At 46.6% G+C, this 14,423-nt stretch overlaps 1 protein-coding gene across 1 annotated transcript in view; it reads left to right on the forward strand.

The window, feature by feature from the left end:
* LOC142817536 (glutamate receptor ionotropic, kainate 2-like) overlaps positions 1-8,426 on the forward strand; it is a 30,284-nt gene extending 21,858 nt beyond the window's left edge. Inside the window, exons 3-4 of the mRNA XM_075894567.1 lie at positions 4,523-4,816; positions 8,392-8,426. Of these exons, the coding sequence (XP_075750682.1) occupies positions 4,523-4,816; positions 8,392-8,426 (329 nt within the window). The remainder of the gene's footprint in view (positions 1-4,522; positions 4,817-8,391) is intronic.
* Positions 8,427-14,423: the final 5,997 nt, after the last annotated feature.

The following is a 14,423-nucleotide window of genomic DNA, read 5'->3' on the forward strand; positions in this document are numbered from 1 at the left end:
CAATTTTTTGTGTAAACGCAAGCACTGCAAATTTTTCAGTTGACAGTGCGAGACCCTGACGACGTAGGTACCTTGCTGTGATGGTCACTGCACGTTGCAGTCGAGCACGCAGTTGGGGGCGCGTAGCTCTAGAAGCCCAGATGTAGATGTCGTCCGCATATGTGCTCACGTTCACCGTGTCAGGAAGTTCAGTAGCAAGTGCCATAACTTTAAAGCAAACTTGCTGTGTAAGCATAAGGCATATAAAGCGCCAGAATTAGGTAAGCGCGTGCTCATCAGACCACAACCTGAGTAGGCGCGCGTGCATCACAATGCGTAGAGCGATGAACTTTACAGCGCGCCAAAGAGCGAATCATGCGCCCTCTCGCTACAGATGACAAATATGCACTGAAGCTACTAAGCTCTGAAGACCATCAATGATATGACGTAGATAAATAACTTGCCGTTAGGAAGCTGGAGAATCCGTTGCCCGTAAATACCTAATTGTGTCGTTGGTGCTCTTTTCTAAATCAGGATGATGCATTTTGCGTATTTTCTCAGTCTTTCTACGCATTTTAGGGGCGAAGCTCTTTAGGGTGTTGGTCTCTCGTAGTAATAGTAGCCACTTCTATTTAGTTTTAGAAATTGCTCACAAGATGGCGTTGTGTGTATATGTCCTTGTAAATATTGTCACTATATGGCGTTAATGGCTTTCGTATAAAAACTCACAGAGCATATCCACGGACTGAATGATGAGTGGTGTGAAGCGTTCGTCCGGCCGTCACATAGAGACAGGGTAGGCGGGCAGTCGAATGGACGGACAGACGAACAGACATTCCGCCCCACTCATCGGTATTCACTCCGTGGATATTCTGCGATGTTTTTTTCGAAAGCGATACTAAAGGCTAATATATTAAGGGCCAAACACTGTTATTCATGGACAGTCGTTGGACCCAGTGAAGCAAATTTATTAATTTCACAATAGGCGTGAGTTATGTCGGTATTTGCTGGAAATTTTTTTTCACTAAGTATAAGTATGCACCATAATTACAGAGCGATCAATAATTGACAACAGTGTTGCGACCATGACTGAACAACACTTCTATTACATTATTTGTTTTGCCTTTTGTCTGCATTCAAAAACAATAGTCGTTGTATCGCACACCGAAATACGTAGTACTATTGTTTTAAAAACTTAAGAGAGGCTCAGGCTCTCCATAGCAATTTATCTGTATTTGTGGCGGTTCTCAACCTCTGCGTACGTGTTTTGGTAGCTGGAGGTAATCGAATCGCCATCCATTCAAAGGGAAATCGCATTTGCTTCACGGTGTTTAGAAGGCCCAGTTAGCGCCTAATAAGGTGTTTAGAGCAGTACAGTCCTAGAAACGGTGGCGCCGAGCTCATTACGGTAATGCTAAAGCAATTGGCAAATGTGATTATATTATCGGTAGATCTCAAGTCACTGCTCTCACTGCAATGTGGTCGTATTAGGGGATAGATGGCAATCATGTTTCATTAAAGGAGCAGTGACATCCACTTGACGCATGTCACGTGTTTGCATCAACGCGTATAATTATCGATCCCTTATACGATTCGGTACTAATATCACAAAAGAGGGACAAATAAGTATGTATAATATTGACTAGTGTCGAACCTGATTCAAAACGAGTGCAAAGCCCGCCAATTGTCAGCGTCTCAAGCGCTGCCAAGGGGTCGTCTCCCGTGGTCACGCCCTATATGAGTACGTGGCCACACGGAATCGGAACGCGACTTTCATTTGATACTTCGTCTGCTCGGTGTGCACATCTATTGGCATGTCTTCAACCCCCCCCCCCCCCACTTTGTCGTCACCGTCGTCACCTGCGTGCACAAACGATGAAAATACTGAGAAATAAAGAATCGCGGTGATTTGCAGTGAGGCGAATCATTTTCTGTTCCATCGTCTTTTTAGCAGCGATATTATTATCCACCTAAACCAAATTAACCCTGCTCTAACAAGTTTTTTCAGTAATCTTTTTTAGATCTGATACCATAACAGGTCACGGCTATATACGTTGTTTAGCTAAACTACAATTAAATCTTTGGACGCACCTAAACCAACACTCTGAACATTAGCATATGCCAAGACCGCGGACAAATTATGGTTTTGATACATTGCGTTATTGCTTGCCAAATACACTAAATAAATACACTAAATACACTAAATACATGCATTTCTTTGTATTTGACACCACTCGAATAAGGAATGTTACTATTTCTATTCTTTTATTCACACTTCTGGCAGTTACTGTTCCGCTATGGTACCCGTGTAAGATAACACGTGATGTAATTTTCTGTGTACTGTACTTGCGGTATATTTCTGCTTTGCTGCCAGATGGCACGACCAAGTCAGGCATTTACTTAGCCTTTAGTTGTATCCCCCAAGGCAATCTTGTTCAATTTTGCCTTGAATAAAGCAAACCAAACCAAACCAAACCATATTAGTAATTGCATGTCAAGATGTTCGTACGCTCTCTATTACTTATGTTTTAAATTTGCTACCTATGTTCTAAATTTGCTTTATTATTTTATATGTGTAGTATTATTTTCTCTTTGCATACTTCTTTCTTTCTATGTATAGCATGTGCGTTTCTAGTTTGTACAGGTTTGTATATTTTTTTGTTCTGATGCAAAGCATGTACAATGCTGGTTTAAACTGCCTTGTGCTGTACTTTGCTTTGGACTTTTTGTTGCCCCAGTGACCATGGAAATATGGAGCTTTATCAAGCTGTTCTTATACAGCTTTTGTCTCTTTCCCATCCACTTACTGTCCAACTGTACGTGGTTAACAAACTCGACTCAACTCAACGCCAGACTGAGCAATGACGAGGCAGATGAAGGCGCGCAATTTGGTAACACTGGCTGGTGAGACATATGAACGCTGCCTGCGTGATGCTTATTTGCGATGACAGTAGCTTCAAATAATCACAGTGGTGCTCAACACTCCACTAGTTATTTCGTGAAGCGGCAAACGAGAATGCAGGATTCACATCATCGCACTGCACGAACCAAGCAACACAAAGAAAGTGCAACCATTGCTAGACAGCCAGGCATCGCTGCCAGAAGGCGCCACATCTATAGACACCGCGATGACAACACTAAACCTGTCGACGTTATCGCTACTCACCCATCGTCACTTTGCACCTGAGGCGTAGCCCTGGAGCGCGCTGAACACGTCAAAATACTGCCGATGTCTCACGGCAATGAACGCACCGATGAGCCTTGGACGCTGATTGTGCTCAAACTAGAGTAAATACCACGTAACGGACGTGATTCATGCTTTGGTAAAAAAAAATCGCACAGCCGACGTGCAATGGGAATCGATGATAAGCGAAGCACGAATGAGAAAGGTTCATATGTCACTTTAGCATCAGTACAACGTTACGAGGCGGACGTAAATTGTCCTGTACAGGAATTCCATCTGACGGTTGTGATGTTTGAACGTGTCATTTACCTTCGTCGTCTATTCACATCACGTGAAACCAAGTTTGGTATTTTAGAAGCTAGCAAAACAGCCATGAGCACGCTATGAGCGTAGCATGTAGTCATGTTTTACATGACACGCATCTCATTATTATTATGTTTGGGCTTGTTATATACATTTGTCGTCCATTCACGTCACGTATTACTTAATTTTGTATAAGTGAAGCTAGCGAAACGGCCGCGAGCGCATTATGAGTATGGTATGTTGTCATGTTCTGACATGACACGCTATTTATGATTATCATGTTTGCACCAGTCATATAACTTCATCATTTATTAACGTCACGAAACACCAAATTTGGTTTATTTGAAGCTAGCGAAACGACGGCGAGTGCACCATGAGTGCGGCGTGTAGTCATGACCTACATGAGAAGCATGTCATGATTTGCACGTTAGGGCCCGCCACTTGTGTGCCATGTATTCATGTCACACTATACCATTTTTGCAACATGTCATATGAACGAAACCATCGCAAGATAAGAAAGGCCATGAAATGTAAATCAAGATATTCATGACATACATGTCTTATTTTTTTTGTTTAGACTACTCACTTTTGCTCGTCATACAGCCACGTGGGATTAGCCGTGTGTCGCGTGGCAACCTCAGCGTCTGCAATGGACCACAATAAAGTTGTTCTCACTCACTCGCTCACCCACTCACTCGCTACTCACACACTCATGTTATGTCATACCAATTTGGGTATTGATACCCTTATCCAAACGGCCAGGAGAGCAAAAAGCAATATGCTACTAGCTAGCTAGATAGACAGATAGATAGATAGATAGATAGATAGATAGATAGATAGATAGATAGATAGATAGATAGATAGATAGATAGATAGATAGATAGATAGATAGATAGATAGATAGATAGACGAAGGTATGGAAGGACAGTAAGGATAGACCAACGCATAGTGGGACATATGCGTTGTCTTTCTGCACAACGTAACTATAAACACCGTGTGCTTGCATTAACACAAGTGCTTAGTAGCTCAATCGTCTTTCGCCTTTATTCTCTGCAGCTTGTAAGCTCCTGTCGATGGGCGTGATGGCCATCGTGGGACCAAGTTCGGGCCCTGGTTCCGCTGCCGTGGAGGCCGCGTGCAAGCGATCACGCGTCCCCCACCTCGTTACTCGTGCACCTAGAAGCGGCATCGGCGACGGCGGTGCCAGCACTGACAGAGACGGCGGCGGTGACTCGGCGTCCATCTCGATCCATCTGTCGCCTCGGCGTGCCCACCTAGGATCGGCAATCAAAGGACTCCTCGACGCGAAAGGCTGGGAGTCGTTCACGCTCGTCTACGAACACAGTCTCAGTAAGTGGGACCCTGTTTTCCCACTAATGCTAATTTAGAGGCCCTTGTAGCAGTCTGAAATTCATGGCAGCTGCCAGCATAATAATCAAAATGCAAACTTGCTACCCGAAAAAGACGCGCGCTTCTTCTACATGTTGCCGTTCACAAACTCATAATGAAATAAAACAAGAAATCCGGCAAAGGTGAAATGCGCAAAAATAATAAAGAAATATGTTTCGGTACTCTATATGTGACCCTTGCTCAGAACAAGGTCCCCGTTTTTTCAGTTTTTTGCACATTTCACTGTGGTCGGCTTTTTTGTTTTATACCACTATGTTTGTGCCCAACCGCACGATATTTCGTCCCACACTTGTTTATGGAAATCATCAAGCGCATATCTATTATCGTGTATAGTTTCTGAGCGGATGTTTTAGCCTTACGGGACACTAAGGAGCAGCAGGAAAATAGCGTAAGCCGATAAACGAACACTTCAGGTGTTTATTTGCACTGACCTTGTAATGTAGTATCATTAGACTACAGGAAAATAATTGGCACAATTACGCAGCAGTGCAAAAACTGACAAATATGCAAGGCTGGTAGCCCTACCATCTTACGAGTGCTTGTGTCTGTGCAAGTCGGCGCGACCTTCTTTGCAGACATCGCGAGTATGAAACACGGCTGGAAGAATGGCACAAGTAGAAAGGTATCAGCACACGTAACAATACTTCTCATCTTGTAGTACTTGCGCCTCTCTTCTTTGCACTAAAGAAGGCGCACACAGAAACACGGACACAAGAAGGAAAATTGCTAACTGTATCACAGGCTGGATCATGTAACAGATGTAATATATATGTACTTGCTTTTCTTTTAAATAAACTGTTATTGCGAGTGGGTACCCGTGCTTTTAGGATATCTTTAATCTTGTGTACGTGTTTGTGTGCGTGCCTTGTCCATTCCAAACATGAATGAATATTAAATAGTCAAATTATTTGTTCTATTGTGTCTCTCGGGGACTTTTGCAGCCAGGTTAACTTCGAAAATTCATTACCGTCAATTTTCTGCTGCTCACAATCATTTCTTTTCTCGCCCCTTGCAAGTTTATATAGGGACGTTAATTTTCTTTTTTTTTACTTTTGTTGTATTTGGTTTACCAAGACTATCAGCAATGCTCAGCGCGAACCCCGCCTCAGTGTACACAAGAAAAAGTCTACACAATGTCGAATGTATTTGCTTTCCCAAGTGTATACTGCTTACACAGCCAGTCCTGTAGCACAATACGATACCGTGGCTGCAGTCCGGATCCCATACTTCCCGATGGGCCCGCCAAGCAAGCTCCATTGTAACGCGAACTCATTACTCGTAGCATTGATTTAAACGTGGTAAGACTTTCGTGGGATCACGAGCTTTCGGCATAAATCCATCTTCTTGCCCCGTTTTGTGACGTAACCAGCTGCAGGGAAGTGCGACTACGTGCTTTGCGATAAAGTAGCGACAGAAAGAAGTGCGGGGCAAAAACGCAGAAGTAGCCATCGGTCGCCTAATGCGCAGGTAGGGTGTCCGTTTAATGCGGAAGGCCACATGTTTGGATGACGTTTATAACACCCTAAGGACCTCACTGCACTTGGCCATGGTCTCTGAAGATGAACAGTGAAAACTCACCGCGCTTCTCGTAGAGCGGACGACGTGCATCTGGTGCATTATTTTTAGGGGGGAAACTCCTTACGCCGTGGGTCGTACGTCCCCTGTCGTCCCATGTCATCGTAGTAGCCAGTTTTCAAGGTCATAAAAGTGCATTGCATGTCAATAAGAACAGGGTCACCACATATTCACGGAGTGAATGTTTATGAGTGGGGCGAAGCATTGAACAGTCCTTTCGTGCTTCGCCCCTCTCGTCATCATTCACCTGGTGAATTTGCTGTGATTTTATCCAAAAACACACGCACACACACAATATATATATCTATATATATATATATGTGTGTGTGTGTGTATTTGTATGTGTGTGTGTGTAACGCTATGATGAATGGGCGACGTGGCCTGGCTCATAGGCTATGTTTATTCCAAAGCACACTTTTTCCTCATCTACTTCTCCTAACCATCGCTTCATACGTCACACGATTCCCCTCCCCCCGAAATAAGGCATGGATTACTAACAAGAAAAAGTAAACAAGTAGAGGTTAAAAAGTCGCAATTGTCAAAAATTCGCAATTGGTTTTATGCTCCAGGGGAGTTCCGTAAACTTTCAAAGACTTCAGGGGAAAGTGCAGCAGTCCGGTTAACGCAGGAGTTCTGCTGGGCGAGGCTGGTGGTTGCGTCCTGGATAACATAAAAATGCTTTGGACGTGGAAACAGATGGAAATACAGCCGGTATTTTTGCAAAAAACGAACGAGGTTGGAACGCTTTGCAGGATTGAATGTTTCATAGGCGTCGCATTTTTTGTCGTGGGTCATACAAACGCCGTGCATGCAATTTGCGCGCCCGTTGATCGTGGCTGATTAGGCGCTGCTTGTGTTCCTGCAGAGCACAAGCGGTTGTTTTGTGGCTTTTGGGGAGTTTTCTTGGTGATGACGCAGATTTTCAGACCAAAGGCGAAATCTTGAACGCTGGTGCGGAAAAGTTCCTTGGCTTTTCTTTCTGCGAAGATAGCTCAGATGCGGAATCAGTCTTTTCTTTAGTGTATGTTGATCACGACACTCTTCAGGCCGCAAGTATCCTTGCGATGTAGTTTTAGTTGTTCGTTGCCTATGTTGGTGTGGTCGTTTTAGCTGTGGGGGTTCTTGTTGTTGCTTTTGTTGGCATTGCTGATGTTGCACTGCCTGACGAGGTGAACTTCCTTTGGAACCATGAGCCCGCTTTTCTTTGTAGGTTGACGTGACCAGCAAATAGTTGATACTTGTTCGGGTGTCGCGATTTGTGTGAGGCAATGAAGATAGCGCGCCAGAATTGGCAGAAAAATCTGCTGAGGCTCTTGCAGCGCCATTCTTGATGGATGTTTCTGGCACAGGGCAGTGCTTGAGATTTGATCATTCCGAGCCTCCTGTGTGGGTAGGGCTCTCACGTGGCTGGGAATTCGACGGCGACACTGCGAAAGGATCGGCTTGGTCATATTTTAATTGGGAATGTGTGTATCTCTGTAGAACGAACGATGCGAGCTCTTCTGGCACGTAAAACTGAACTGTTGGTGACGGGCTTGACTGAGTGTGCTCGGAGTTTCTCCGCTCTATTCCGACCATAGTCAATGCGTCAGACGCGAGGTGGGCGTTGTGAGCGACCGAAGATACATGCGACAGAAAAGCAGGAGGTTGGTCAATGCGTGAAGGCTGCTTTTGACTGTGACGATCGAGTGCGGTTGTCTGTGAATGGTTTGAAGCTTTCGTTCATCGTCGTCTTTTCTTGGTGTAGCGATGGCGCTGAGAAAATTGCGGGTGGTCATCGTCGTTGAAGGAGGAAACGCTGTCGGTAGTCCCAACGTAATTTACGAGTGCATTGCAAGCATCATTTGCGTCAAGGAAAGCAGTAGACACATTTTCGTTTTAATCAACGAGACTTGCATTGAACGGTGACTCCATGCTGTTTCAACTTTGCGTTGGTCCAGTTCCCGAGGATGACATCGCCACAAACATGGCTTGACGTGGTTCCGATTCCGCATGTTTGTTTCTTTGCGGGGGAATAGAGCTACGCGTTCCTGAAGTACAATGGCTTTCGGAATGGCAGTGGCTGGACAAGGTATTTTCCCGGTGCGCTAGGTCATCTACCACGAATACGGCGTCCTTATAGGGCAAGCGGTGAGTATTAGGAGAGCTTGAAGAGCCGCGTGATACGTGGTCCACAACCCAGGTTGTGGACCACGTATGCGAGACAAACAGTGAAGGACGTCAGGTGGTTGAGCAACGTCTCGTGTCATATGCTGGAGCAATGACTTAAGAAATGTTGACTTTCGTGCAGGAGGGAGGCCCACTCGGTGGTTTTGTTTTTCCCAAAATACGCATTGTCGTCTGTCACTGAAACCGTGCGCCACTTCGTCTTGTGCCAGTGGTCGAATCTTGTTGTGCGATCGAATGGTTGAAGACTGCCTGTGAAATGGACGACTGAGTGCAATTGTCTGCAGATGGTGGGTTATAATCGAGTCTTCGCCGTAGTCTTCACTGTATTCTTTAAATATAACAATCATATATTCTTTGATCTTTTTCCATGACTCGTCGTTTTGAAATATGTGGGTGAGGTAGAATTTGAAAGCCTCACCGGAAGCGTAGTCAGTAAAGTTGATGATCATCTCCCATTCTGACCATGAGGCCGCGGTAGCGTGGAGCTCGAACAGGTCGAACCAGTCTTGTACAGGCCTATCGTCTGCTGCTCCGGTGTACTTCGGGATGGGAAGGTCAGTCGATGCTTCTGTCATGATGCCGGTAACTGCATGCGCCTGAGATCCCCTCTTCTGTGGTCGATATTCAGTTGAGGCGTATTGCCGGTGGCTTTGTGAATGATGTGAGACTGACGAGCGGCGGCCAGGTCTTCATCCTGTCGACTCGTGTGACGCTATGATGAATGGGCGACGTGACCTGGCTCATACGTCATGTTTATTCCAAAGCACGCTTCTTCCTCATCTACTTCTCCTAACCATCGCTTCATATGTCACACACGCACACACACACACACACACACACACACACACACACACATATATATATATATATATATATATATATATATATATATATATATATATATATATATATATATATATATATATATATATATATATAAATATGCGGCTTACCCCTCAGGTCGCGGGATCGAATGCCGGCTGCGGCGGCTGCATATCCGATGGAGGCGGAAATGTTGTAGGCCCATGTGCTCAGATTTGGGCGCACGTTAAAGCACCTCAGGTGGTCGAAATTTCCGGAGCCCTCTACTATGGCGTCTCTCATAATCATATAGTAGGTTTGGGACGTTAAACCCCACAAATCAATCAATCAATTGTGGGCTCGTGGCTCTAAGGGGGCGTCCGGAACCTCAAAGAAGCAGCACCTCCACCAGGTGTCACAGGGTCGTGACGTCGACAAAGAAACAGACAGCAGGATGAAGGTTGAACTGTTTATTTGGGGAAACTTGTGCCCGGTAAAGGGAAAGTCGGATCACAGTCAAAAATCTGCACTGATAGCGTTGAACGGATCGTCAGCCGTCGATCAACTGACAAGCGGCGAAGCGCGTCGGCATTTATACACTTGTCGTCAAATGTTCTAGCTTTATCGCTAGTGGTGACGTAGGCTACAGAATAATCTGTATAGTTCGCGGAGCGGGCGTGATCCTAAACAAATGACCTACTACAGTCGTGAAGCTTCTCGAAGGCTGCAGGCGCGGATTGCGCTGAGAAATGCGTAGTGTATTGGGGCGATAACAAAACTTGAGAACAAGAATGTGGCAGTACACACACACACATATATATATATATATATATATATATACTGTTACGTAAGGTGAAGTAACTTAAGGGGGGGGGGGCACTGAGTTCTTGATCACAGTAGGAGCAACGTTGTATTTCTTCTCTACCCACGTTTCCCTTGTTTTTCCTGGTAGTGACACTTTGTATCATTCCTCCTGTCTCAGATGAAGCCGTCTGGGCGAGTCACTCTTGTATACTTTGTGTAAACGGCTTCAGGCGGGCAGCATACTATCACGTTTCTTAAGACAAACTTGGTTTAAAGGGTTCGTTGAGTCGACGAGCCAAGCAGCAGCTCAGACAGATCGTCTTTGTCTTCTTTCACTCCTGTATCTCACCCAAGCATATCATGTGGCAATAGTCCCCCATTTAAAAGCATCGACTCGATGCTCGTAAAGAAAAAAAATGAAGGCATACACACGCAGATACAGAGAACCAAAGGGGGAGAGTGCCAGTACTCGCAGCGCAAATGAGGAAGTTTCGCCACTGAAGCGCAAAAACAAAAGGCATAAAAACACAGGAGAACACAAACAGCAGCAGCAGCGCAAAGTCACGGCATATTGCAACACGTGAACCACAAGGGCTACTGTGTGAAGTAGGGCTTCAGCCTAACGACATGCGCGGTTTCGGGCCAAAGCTGTCGACGAGAAGACGCTGCGCCGTCCGGAAATACCTCGTAGGTAAGATCTGTGACACGTCTGAGAACCTTGTACGGCCCAAAATGACGGCTTAGGAGATTTTCGGATAAGCGTGGTCGCCGGACAGGGGTCCACACCCACACTTGGTCCCCAGGCTGGTAGGTGACGTTTCGATGGCGGAGGTTGTAACGTCGTGTGTTATTATGTTGTTGGTGACTGGTGTTTATGCGAGCTAGCTGACGAGCTTCTTCGGCGTAATGAGTGTATTGCTCAGCGTCTGGAGCGATTTCATTGCTTTGGTCACACGGAAGCATAGCATCGAGCATGGTTCGCACGTTGCGTTCGTAAACGAGTCGGAAAGACGGAAATCGCGTTGTTTCTTGCGTTGCCGTATTGTATGCAAACGTGATGTATGGAAGAATTTTGTCCCAGGTTTTGTGGTGTACGTCAACGTACATTGACAGCATGTCCACTATGGTCTTGTTAATCCTCTCTGTCAGTCCATTCGATTGCGGGTGATAAGCCGTCGTTTTTCTATGACTTTTGCAGCTCAATTTAAAAATGTCCTCCATCATTTGTGCTGTGAATGTCGTCCCTCTGTCCGTAATCACGCATGACGGGGCACCATGCCGTAGGACAATTTGGTGTACGAAGAACTGCGCGACTTCAGAGGATGTGCCACGGGGTAACGCTGTTGTTTGAGCATAATGAGTAAGATAATCTGTCGCAAATATAATTCATTTGTGCCCAGAGGACGACAAAGAGAAGCGTCCGAGAAGGTCCATTCCCACGAGCTCAAACGGTGTCTGTGGTGGTGCGATCGGCTGGAGCAGGCCCGCGGGTTGCACAGGCGGAGTCTTGCGACGCTGGCGCTCACGGCAGCCTTTCACGTATCTATGTGCACTAGTTGATAGTCGCGGCCAGTAATACTGTTGGCGTACTCTGGTGAGCGTTCGCGAATAGCCCAAATGTCCTGACGTGGGCTCGTCGGGGCACGCAAGGGGGATCTCGTCCCGCATTCCGGTAGGAACAACGAGTAAGAAGGCTTTGTCGTTACCACGGGCGTTTTTCATGTAAATATTGCCTCTTCTTAGACAAAAAGACGACAGTTCGCGAGCAATGTGTAGAGGGACCTGAGAGTTCTGGCCTTCCAGGGAATCAGTAGCTGGGCGTAATTCGTCGTCTGCCCGCTGTTTTGACATGAATTCGGAATCGCTGACTGCTCCGAGAAAGGAATCTTCATCCTCGGAGCCCCTGACAGCGTGCCCCACCGGCGCTCGAGAAAGCGCGTCGGCATCTTCGTGTTCGCGCCCTGACCTGTACACAATCGTAATATTGAACTCTTGCAAACGCAAACTCCACCGAGCGAGACGGCCGGAGTGATCTCTGAGATTTGCCAGCCAGCAGAGCGAGTGGTGGTCAGTCACCACCACTCGCTTTGAAGGGACGACCGTAGAGGTAAGGCCGAAATTTGGTCATCACCCACACGACTGCGAGGCATTCTTTTTCCGATATAGAATAGTTGGTCTCGGCTCGAGAAAGAGTATGACTGGTGTAAGCTATTACATGTTCAACGTCACCATGTTGTTGTACAAGGACAGCGCCAAGTCCGACGTTGCTGGCATCTGTATGAATTTCTGTAGCAGCGTCCTCTTCAAAATGGGCAAGAAAAGGGGCTGTTTGCATTCTCTGCCGTAGCTCTGTGAACGCTGCGTCTTGTTCTGCGCTCCAAGTAAAAGGCACGTCCTCTCGGGTGAGTCGCGTAAGAGGTTCAGCTATCTTCGACTAGTTGGCGATAAATCGGCGATAATAAGCGGACAAGCCGAGAAAATGGCGTACTGCTCATTTATCTGACGGAACAAGGAAGGCGGCGACAGCAGCAGTTTTGTCTGGATCAGGTCACACTCCATCCGCACTAACGACATGTCCCAGAAATTTCAGCTCTTCATAGCCGAAATGGCATTTTTGGGGTTTCAGCGTGAGTTTGGCTGTGGGAATGGCATCAAGAACCTTTCTCAGGCACTTCAGATGTTCTTCGAAGCTCTCGGAAAACATGACCACATCATTGAGGTAGACAAGGCAGCTTTGCCACTTCGAGCCAGCGAGAACTGTGTCCATCATCCTCTGAAAAGTGCCTGGGGCAGAACAGAGGCCGAAGGGAAGAACACGGAATTCGTAAAGTCCGTCTGGAGTCACAAACGCGGTTTTTTCTCGGTCTCGTTCATCCACTTCAATTTGCCAATAGCCACTCTTTAGATCAATGGACGAAAAATACTTCGCACGTCGTAATCTGTCGAGAGGGTCGTCGACCCGTGGGAGCGGGTAAACGTCTTTTTTTTCGTGACGCTATTAAGCTTCCTGTAGTCAATACAAAATCGCAGCGTGCCATCTTTTTTCTTCACTAGAACGACTGGCGAGGATGAAGGGCTGCTGGATGGTTGAATAATCCCGTCATCGAGCATATCTTTTACTTGTGTCTGAATAGCCGCACGTTCTTTGAAAGAAACGCGATAAGTCTGCTGCCGGACGGGGCGGACGTCATCGCCGGTAATAATTCGATGTTTGGCGAGGTGTGTTTGACGGACTTTGGAAGAAGAGGCGAAGCAAGACCAAAACTTCCTTAAAAGAACATGAAGTGCAGCCTTTCTCTTGTCGGACAGTGTCTAATTAATGTCGATGTGGTCTAGAAATTCTTCATCCTCATGCGTTTCCTCGGACGCGAAGCACTCCGTGACGTCGGCAACAGGGTCTCCATTGGCTACGGTGGTTCTGCGGAAAAGATGTTGGTGCTCGTAGTTGAAGTTCGTAAGTAGTATTTGCGACTGTCCGTTACGAACACGCACAACACTTCAGGCGGCACATACACCTTGGAGTAGCAGAAGTGATAGGTTGCTTTCAGACACCACGTCACCGTCCAGGAGGTCTTCGCAAATGTTTTCGATGGGAACAGTCGCTCGAGGCGGCAGTGTCACACTGGGGTCAGCAACACGCAGCGCAGGTCTACGGCAGTTATCAGCGTCTAGATCTATTGCGCCTTGAGTCGAGAAGGTCACAATGCGCTCACGAAGATTTATGATGGCACCGTATTCCCGAAGGAAGTCCATGCAGATAATCAGCTGACGTGAACAGTCGCGCAGAACGAGGCAGCTGAGCACAAACGTTGACGCACGAATTTTCACTCTTGCCGTACAGCGACCCAGCGGTGTTACAAGGTGTCCTCCAGCAGTTCGAATTCGCGTTCCATTCCACGGCGTAATCACTTTCCTGAGATCTTTCGCTAGCCTCCCGCTGATAATCGGATAGTCTGCACCAGTGTCAATCAATGCATTGACCTGAAAATCGTCAATCAGCACAGGTATGTCGAGTGACACGCGGTCACTGGGTTCAGATGTGGATTTCGGCGTTTCTTCGGTACTGCGATTATTCTCTGATTGAATGTCTTCCGCGTTGCGTGCAAGCGTCGATGGGAGGTCTTCCGCACTTTGAGTCCCAGCGACCTTGCCCCCGAAGGCCGCTGCCTTCAGTTTTTCCGACGAGGGCTTGGAGAGC

This window comes from Rhipicephalus microplus, chromosome 5 (assembly GCF_043290135.1).
Source record: "Rhipicephalus microplus isolate Deutch F79 chromosome 5, USDA_Rmic, whole genome shotgun sequence".
NCBI lineage: Eukaryota > Metazoa > Arthropoda > Arachnida > Ixodida > Ixodidae > Rhipicephalus > Rhipicephalus microplus.